The 9,156-nt window shown below is 49.5% G+C and overlaps 2 protein-coding genes across 3 annotated transcripts in view; one reads left to right on the top strand and one right to left on the bottom strand.

Moving 5' to 3' along the window:
- The window catches only part of LOC118151649 (putative protein ZNF815), a 57,191-nt gene that overhangs the window by 5,072 nt on the left and 42,963 nt on the right, over positions 1-9,156 (top strand).
- LOC118151643 (putative speedy protein-like protein 3) overlaps positions 1-9,156 on the bottom strand; it is a 15,184-nt gene continuing 6,028 nt past the window's right edge. For both annotated transcript variants that reach the window (XM_035292006.3, XM_078358339.1), the window contains 6 exons: positions 7,556-7,771; positions 6,344-6,402; positions 5,042-5,127; positions 2,331-2,499; positions 2,115-2,218; positions 1-1,281 (listed from right to left, as the gene is read on the bottom strand). In XM_035292006.3, coding sequence (XP_035147897.3) covers positions 2,159-2,218; positions 2,331-2,499; positions 5,042-5,127; positions 6,344-6,402; positions 7,556-7,771 — 590 coding nt within the window. In that variant the 3' untranslated portion in view covers positions 1-1,281; positions 2,115-2,158. The remainder of the gene's footprint in view (positions 1,282-2,114; positions 2,219-2,330; positions 2,500-5,041; positions 5,128-6,343; positions 6,403-7,555; positions 7,772-9,156) is intronic.

A 9,156-nucleotide genomic window follows, 5' to 3' on the forward strand; every position in this document is an offset into this window, starting at 1 on the left:
ATGCACAGGTTCCCTTGAAAACACACAGCTCATGGCCTCCTTCAAAACACACATCCTCTTCAAGGTAATTTACAAACAGGTCAATAGAAGGTAAAAAATTACATCTGAATTCTCACATTTCAAATCATACACTAAACATAAAATCCAAATTTATTTTTACAAGCATTTAGGGGAACTACCACTTAGCTATACAGGTAATAGATATATTAAGTAAGTATCATAGATAAAAAGAGGGCCCACGTCAGGAGCACGTGTAATAACAGATAAAAATGTTGGCAGATAAAAGCTTTAGGATAGAAAGAATCCTCTCTTAAAAAGGAAAACAAAATTGTATTTATATATACGTAATGGCTATAACACCCATCACACAACTTTATAGAAACAGCATCTATTCAAAAACAGTATTTCCAAACTCTTTAAATAAATGTAGTAATAATTCTATGCCCATCTTTTTCAAAATAAACCAATAAAATGTATAGTATATATTAAACATATTACAATATATCTAAGACATGTTAAAAATCACCACTGAATTCTCACAATTCAGTAACTAACACTAAACAGGAAATAAAAATTTCTATTAGAAGATTTACGCGAACAACCACATAGCTATAAATATAATAGACTATCATGTAAGTATCATAGATAAAGAGTGCTCGCTTCAGGAGCACATATCATAATAGATAAAACAATTTAATAAAAGATTTAGGATAAACAGAATTCTTTCTTAAAAAAAGAAAACTATATTTCTGTATATGTAACAGCTATAATTCTCATCAAAAACTCTACAGGAACAGCAAGCTTTCAAAAGTAAAACAATTTCCAAACTATTTGAAATAAACATAGGAATAATTCAATGGCCAACACTTCCAAAACCACAAAAATGCATAGTATGCATGAAGCTACCTGTTACAATCCGACGGCACTCATACTTTACAAATAATTCTGTGCCAATCTGAGCGCCTGTACTGTGCCCTCAGATGCTCCTGGAGAGGCTGGAATTCAGCAATATAAAAAGGGAGGTGGTGCCGCAGGAAGGGGTGGAACCAGAAACACCCCTGGTTTCTCACTGTCCTCCACAGACTCCTAGAAGTACCGTCTCCCCGCCCCTCCACCCCTAGGAGGACAGCGTGGTCACGCTATTGAGGTCTTTCTAGAACAGTCCAGGTTCTTCTAGATGATTTGCACAAATGGCTCCTCTCCTCCTTCCTGGTGTCTGTCTGTCATTAGCATTGGAATAAACTTCGTGCTGAAAATCCGCATCTCCCCGGGCCCGGTGTTCTGGAAGTGAGAGAGAGGAGGTCAGGCTTCAAGGAAGCAGTTCTCTAGGAAGGTCATTTGTGTCTCATGTCAATTCTAACTAGAGTTCAGAGTGATTGATCAATCCAGTTTCATCTCCTGCCCTTCATTCTCTAGCCTGCTGTTCAATTGTGATATGCACACTTTGGTGACCCCGACTCCAAAACTCACTTAATACACCCAAGGCCATCCCCAGTTATCTATTTCCTTGCTGGGACTTTGTGTGGGTCTGCCCAGGGAGTACAGCACCCTCAGACAATGAGGCTTTAGACTTCATCACATGTGGGCCTTTCATGTCACTTAAGATCTAAACTGGTAACCAGGCTTAGTTCTAATGTGACAACATCACGAACCACGAGTCCCGGAGCCTAATCCATAATCCTACTTCGTAATGTTGAAGTCTCATGCTGAGTCCTCAACGTGGTTAGCTGCACAAGATGTAAACCGAATCTTCACTGAATCCTCAACCCAAATAGGTCATTCAAGTGTGTCAGTCCTAATGAACTTCCTGGAACTCAGTATTTCTGATGAATTTTGAGACAGGGTCTCACTGTGTCGACCAGGCTGGAGTACAGTGGCAGGATCAGGTCTCCCTGCAGCCTCAGTGTCTCAGGCTCCAGCGATCCTCCCTCCTCAGCCTCCTGAGTAGTTGGGAATAGAGATGCCTCCCACATCACCCAGCTAATTTGTGAATTTCTGTGGAGAGTTGATCTCGCCAAGTTGCCCAGGCTTGAAGCTACATCAAGCAATTGGGTTCCTCGGATTTCCTAAATAGACACAATATTCTGCCTTGACTCTGGGGGATGCAGACATACCTTCTCTCAGGCCGATGACCTCAGGCCTCCACGGTGCTGTAGTTCTATAAAAAGTTGGCACGATCTCGTGCCCACACCCAGTGCTCTGGGTCATAAGCCTGGATCTGCAAAGACAAATGCCCCTTGAGAAAATGGGGACCCCTCCAGGATACCCCTCCATCCCCTCATCCAGCCTCCAACCACCAGATTCCTCTCCACCTCCCCACACCCACCCACCTCCTCTAACTCCTCCGGGGAAACCCAAGCCCTGCAGCGCATGGAACAGAAGAACTGGAACCGAAGCTTCTGGAATAATCGTTGCTGGGAGCGGTCCTTCCCATACAGGAAGTAGAAGATGGCTTGTTTGGGGCCCTGGTTGTCCTCCTCCATGTCATTGGCCAGGTAGCTGGGGACAGAAATCAGACTGCTGCTCAGGGGCACCACCAGGAGAGACCTCTGGCTGAGGTCAGCTTCCCAGAGAGGAGGGCGGGGGACCTTAGGTCAGGATTGGCACCCACCCTGCAGAGAGCCATGCCTTCCTCAGGAGGGCCCTGCTGGACAGATGCCTGCTGAAGGGTGCCCCTCACACCTTCGGGATGGAGACAAAAAGCCAACTGGTGGCCAAGAGTGGTGGCTCAGGCCTGGAATTTTAGCACTTTTGGAGGCTGAAGCGGGTGGGTGACATGAGGCCAGGAGTTTGAGACCAACCTGTTGAACATGGCAAAACCCCATCTCTACTAAAAATACAAAAATCCCCTGGTGTGGTGGCACACACCTTAGTCCTAGCTACTCCAGAAGCTGAGGCACAAGAATCACATGAACCCAGGAGGCTGAGGTTGTAGTGAGCTGAGATAGGTCTGCTGCATTGTAGCCTGGGAGACAGAGCGAGACTCTCTCTCAATAAATAAATAGGATGGGAGTGGTGGCTCATGCCTATAATTCCAGCAATTTGGGAGGCTGAGGCAGGTGGATCACCAGGTCAGGCGATTGAGACCATCCTGGTTAACACAGCGAAACACCGTCGTCTGTACTACAAATACGGAACATTAGCTAGGCCTCGTGGTATGGGCCTGTAGTCCCAGCTACTCAGAAAGCTGAGGCAGGAGAATTGCTTGAACCTGGGGGGCAGAGGTTGCAGTGAGCCAAGTTGGTGACATTGTACTCCAGCCTGGTTGATAGAGCGAGGCTCCATCTCAAATATATATATAATTTAATAAATACCTAAGTAATTGTCCAAGTGTGATGGCACAGCCCTATAGTCTGAGCTAATCAGGAGTCTGAGGTGGGAGGATCACTTGAGCCCAAGAGATGGAGGCTGTAGTGAGCTCTGATCTCACCACTGCACTCCAGCTTGGTGGACAGAGCGAATTTCTGTCATGAAAAAATAAAATAAATAAAATACATTGATATTTTTCCAAGATCCTGCCTTCTGTAGGCATCTAGTCTAATGGCACTGGGAGAAATCAGGGCAAAAAACCTTATCCCAGTGTCACATTATAATAGGATGTCACTGGTGTGTTATGGGCATACAGAGGTGGGAAGATAAGGGAAGGCATCACAGAGGCTGTGGGGTGAATTGATGTCAAGGAATGGGTGCTTCCCTTCAGAACCACACGTGTGCAGGACCCCAGACAGAAAACACAGATGCAAAGTCGAGTGGCGGGCGTTTGGAAGGAGCGGTGAGACCAAGCCAGGAAACACCAGGATGGGGAGCCTGTTTGGCTGCAGAGAGAGTGTAGAGAGGGTGGAATTGGCACTGTGGCCCTGGCCTCGGTTTGAAAAGACATCAGCTAGGGAAGCTGTTCAGGTGGGCAGTGGGGGTCGGACCTGTGCTTTGGAGAGATGTTCCGGCTGCACCAGGAAGCCCCCTGGCTTGGGGACAGGCTCCAGGAGACCCCAGCAGGGAGCATTTGTCAGTGGATTGGAGTGAAGCGAGGGGGCCTGAACCGTGGCCTCTGTCATGGGAACCCGGAGGAGGACGATGAACCATTGCATGTGGGGTTGATGTGGGAAGGAGAGAGACAGAAGAACCAGAAGTGGCTGTGCTGGGGGAGGCGTCGTGTCTGCTCCTTTTTCTCTCCCCTTAGGAGGGGTGGATGGTTCCTTTGGTTTTATTCTTTTACTTTTAAACTGGCATTTGAGTTTGGTTTTGCTTTGAGAAAACATCTTGCTTTTTCACTGAGGCTGGAGTTCAGTGGCTTAATTAATCGTAGCGTACTGCAACCTCTGCCTCCTTGGTTCAAGCAGTTCTCCTGCCTCAACCTCCTAAGTAGCTGGGATTACAGCTTCACACCAGCAGCCCCACCTAATTTTTTTGGTTTTTTGAGACATAGTCTTGCTCTGTCACCCAGGCTCGAGTGCAATGGCGTAATCTTGGCTCATTGCAACCTTTGCCTCCCAGGTTCAAGCGATTCTCCTGCCTCAGCCTCCTGAGTAGCTGGGATTATAGGCACATGCCACCACACTTGGCAAATTTTTGTATTTTTAGTATAGGCGAGGTTTGACCATATTGTCCGGGCTGGTCTTGAACTCCTAACTTCAGGTGATCTGCCTGCCTTGGCTTTCCAAAGTGCTGGGATTACAGGCATGAGCTACCGCACCTGGGCTGAGTTTGTTTTCAGAAGGAACAGTCTAAGAACGCCATTGTATAAACCTATCTTGTTTATACACAGAGTAAAGAGGACAAATAAATGAAAGAACAGGGCCGGGTGCGGTGGCTCACGCCTGTAATCCCAGCTACTTGGGAGGCTGAGGCAGGAGAATTGCCTGAACCCAGGAGGTGGAGGTTGCGGTGATCCGAGATCTCACCATTGCACTCCAGCCTGGGTAACAAGAGCGAAACACCGTCTCAAAAAAAAAAAAAAGAATAAACGAGAGGTTGGAATCCGACTTGCCCTGCTGTCCCAGGGTGTTGGATATTGACGGATAGGAGGGAGCAAAGCACTCACAGAGCCAGGAAGAAATGAATGCGTTCGTACTGCCAGGAGAAGAGGCCGGCGCGGCTAAAATATGCTATGACCATGGCCAGCAGGTACTGATGGAGAGAAAGGAACACAGAGAGGGAGAGGTCACATCTTGGAAAAGGCAGATTGTGCAATGGGGAAATGGGGGCAGGGGAGGGTTTGCCTATCAGAGAAGGCACCTCAGCGTTGGGGTGACTGTGCTCATTGGGAAATAGTGAGGTGGAGGGGTATTAGAAGGTCGGATACAAATCCGAGAAGCTGGAGGAAAGGATGTCGGTGATGCTCCCAGGATGGTGAGCTCCCATGGGACCTTTGCAGGGAGTGTGTCTAGGTTGGCTGGCGTCAGGAGGGTCTTGTGTGTGCGAGGCAGAGAAATGTCCCAAAGAGCTGAGAGTGGAGGGGCCGGGAGCTTCAGGGCTGCGGCTAGACTGCGGCCCAGGGCTCAGATCCCTAAGGACTCCTGCAGGGGCCACTTACTCTGCAAGAAACCAGCAGAGTCCTGAGGGAGATGCTGACAAATCATAAAAAGACCAAGAATAGCTGGGAGTGGCGGCTCAAGCCTGTGACTCCAGTACTGTGAGTGGCTGAGACAGGAGGATCACGTGAGCCCAAATTTGAGAACAACCTGGGCAACATAGCAAGACCCTCTTTGTCCAAAAATTACAAAAATTAGTCGAGCATGGTGGTGGCATGTGCCTGTAGTTCTAGCTACTCAGGAGGCTGAGGCAGGAGAATTGCTTGAACCCAGGAATTAGAGGCCACTGTGCTTTATCCTAGAGAGCAGAGCTAGTCTCTGTCTCAAAAAAAGCAAAAAACAAAAAGCACACACAAAAAACCTGGGTTGGTGCCAAGACTCAAGACCATGGGAGGGAGCTGGGCACAGTGGCTCATGACTGTATTAACAGCACTTTGGGAGGCCAAGGCAGGTGGATCACCTGTGGTCAGGTGTTCAAGACCAGCGTGGCCAACAGGGCAAAACCCTGTCTCTACAAAAAACACTAATATGAGCCAGGCATGGTGGTGCACGCCTGCAATCCCAGCTACTAGGGAGGCTGGCAGGAGAATCGCTTGAACCCTGGAGTGGGAGGCTGCATTGAGCCAAGATCGGGACACTGCCCTCCAGCCTGGGCAACAGAGCAAAACTCTGTCTCAGAATAAAATAAGACTGTGGAGCATCAGGTGGGAGCTGGTGGAGGAGAGGGGAGTGGAACTGTGGGTGTGGAAGCTGTGCCCTCCCCCAGGCTGTGTGTTGGAACAGGAACACAGTTTCGTGGAGAATGACCTTACCTTGTCGGATGCCAGCAGATATGTGTCCCAGGCCAGGAATTTTTTCACGACAGGATCCTCTGTGATTAGAGAGCAGATGTTAGTGTGAGAAGCAGAAAGGAGTTTCCATGGGAGAAACAGGGCAGCCAGGAGAACTGCGCCTCCCTGGGGAAAGTCTCAGGATGGTGGCCGCAGGTGAGGTGGATGGGAGAGGAGAGAATGACTTTCACTGGGCAAGGGAGAGAGGCTCCGGCTCTGAGACTGCCCTGAGAAGAGGCCAAAGGAGGCCCTGGGTGTGAGAATCTACTGGCTGGAGAGCTGGGAAGAAGACAGGATGCCCTCCCCGCAGACACGCAGGGACCCCTGCAGAGTCAGAAAGTCATTCCCATCGTTTCCTCCTGAGACAGTCACCGCAGGGTGTGACCATGGCCTTGGCATCCCCCTCTAGGGATGGAGATACTTAGGTTCAGAAAAGTCAGCAACAGACATTACGTTTCTGAGGGCACAACTGAAACTGCTTTCTTTGTTTTTTGATCTTGTTTTTCTTTATTTTTTAAATTTCTTTATTTCATATGGCGTCTTACTCTTTTGCTAAGGATGGAGTTCAGTGGTGTGATACTGGCTCACTGCAACCTCCCCCTCTGGGGTTCAAGCAATTCTCCTGTCTCAGCCTCCTGGATAGCTGGGATTACAGGCATGTGCCACCACACCAGGCTGAGTTTTGTATTTTTAGTAGAGACGGGGTTTTGCTATGTTGGTCAGACTGAACTCCTGACCTCCTCAAACTCCTGACCTCAATAGATCCACCTGCCTCGGCCTCCCAAAATGCTGGCATCACAGACTTGAACTACTTACTGTTCCCGGCCTTGGTTTTCCTTCTTTGACAGGGTTTTGCTCTGTCACCCAGGCTGGAGTGCAGTGGTGCCGTCATAGCTCACTGCAGCCTCAAAGCCCTGAGTTCAAGCGATCCTCTTGCCTCAGCCTTTCAACCTCCTGGGATCTCAGGCATGAGCCAGGCGCCTGGCCTGAAAGCAAGCTTTCTGACCCCAATCGCAGACCTTGATCAAGTCTAGCTGAATCGTCTATGGCTTCCTAAGTCCCTCATGAGTGATCACTTCTGAGTCCTCCCACATGGAGAGCTCACCCACTGGGGGGCATATATTTCCCACGGGAAAAGTATGGTTACGGGAAGTTTCCTCTTTTTTGAAAGAACGGGATGGGGTGTCCTCCTACCAAGCAGCCTGTTGAAGGCCTGGTGATGCTCAGGGAGCACGGTTGACACTCGCCGCCGCTTAATTTTCATCTTGAGCCCCTGAAGCCTCTCCAGCACCCAGGTCTCCTCAGGCTCGGGGGTGCGCTCCTTCCCTGTCTCCTCCTCGGGATCCTCCTCAGATTCGTCTGACCACTCCCTCTTCCTTTTACGGCAAAGGATCCAAGGCGAACTGGGACCTTCCCAAGGACATGAGTAAAGAAAGCAGGCAACCGTGTAATGCTTCTGCAATTGATCACCGTAGACCCTGACCCAAAACCCCAAAGCACTCTCCATCCTCCCCGGCCCCGCAGACTCTTGGCTTTCCCTTGCTGAACCCCATGTGCCTCTCCTCCTCCTCCCCATTCTTCCATCTGTCTGTCTTCAGAACGCTTCCTCATTTGCTTCTCTGGTCCCTGGCTCTCTGACCCTGTCCTTTTTTTTTTCTTGAGGCTGTCTTGCTTTGCCACCCAGGCTGGATTGCCCATTGTTGTGGTACAATCTCGGCTCACTGCAGCCTCCGTCTCCTGGGTTCCAGTGATTCTCCTGCCTCAGCCTCCCAAGTAGCTGGGATTACAGGTGCCCACCATAATGCCTGGCTCTATTTTGTACTTTATTAGTAGAGACGAGGTTTTACCATGTTGGCCAGGCTGGTCTCATACTCCTGGCCTCAAGTGATCCTCCTGCCTTGGCCTCCCAAAGTCCTGGGGTTACAGGTGTGAGCCACTGCACCCGGCCCTAGTCCCTCCTTTCTTCCCCCACACACTCCCTCAGATGTTCCTTCCTGACTTCTGGGTCATTCTTTCTTTCTTCTTCTTCTTTTTTTTTTTTTGAGACAGGGTCCCACTCTCTCAACTAGATTAGAATGCAGAGACGCAATCTCGGTTCACCGTAACCTTTGCTTCCCAGGCTCAAGAATTCTGCTTCAGCCTTCCAAGTAGCTAGGATTACAGGCATGCACCAATACTGCCTGGGTGATTTTTGTTATTTTAGTAGAGACAGGGTTTCACCATTTGGGCAGACTCATCTCGAATTCTTGACCTCAGGTGATCCAACTGCCATGACCTCCCAAAATGCTGGGATTACAGGCATAAGCCACCGTGCCCAGCCCCCTCTCTTCTTCTTGGTCAATCCTCTGCCATCTCTCCTTCCTCCAGTCCCCTCGCCTGATGGTCCTGGCAATCCTTGTCCACCACCTCCGGGAGGAGTACCCTAAGGTGCTAGGCTGGGGGGCTCCTCTCCTCAACCTGGGGCTGAGGTTGACAGCTGGCCATGATCTCTCCCAAATTCTGTTCCCTCCCATGAAACCTGGTCCCTGTTCTGTCCAAAGCCTTCATCCAGCCTGTACTAGGACCTAGAGGAGTGCATTCTCTAGTCTCAAGGCTAAGGAGAATTCGGGCATGGAGAACAGCTCTGAGAAGATGCTGTTGTCCACTTGAGCTCCCAAGCACCCACGGAGGTCAGTCCTTCCAGTAAGGAAGTTTGGAATTGCAGATGTCTTTGATCATTCCAACCTGGCCAACAGTTTGAAGAAAAACATAGAGGTGAGGCACGGTGGCTCACACCTGTTATCCCAGCACGTTGG

The sequence above is a fragment of the Callithrix jacchus genome, chromosome 2 (genome assembly GCF_049354715.1).
Source record: "Callithrix jacchus isolate 240 chromosome 2, calJac240_pri, whole genome shotgun sequence".
NCBI classification, from domain to species: domain Eukaryota; kingdom Metazoa; phylum Chordata; class Mammalia; order Primates; family Cebidae; genus Callithrix; species Callithrix jacchus.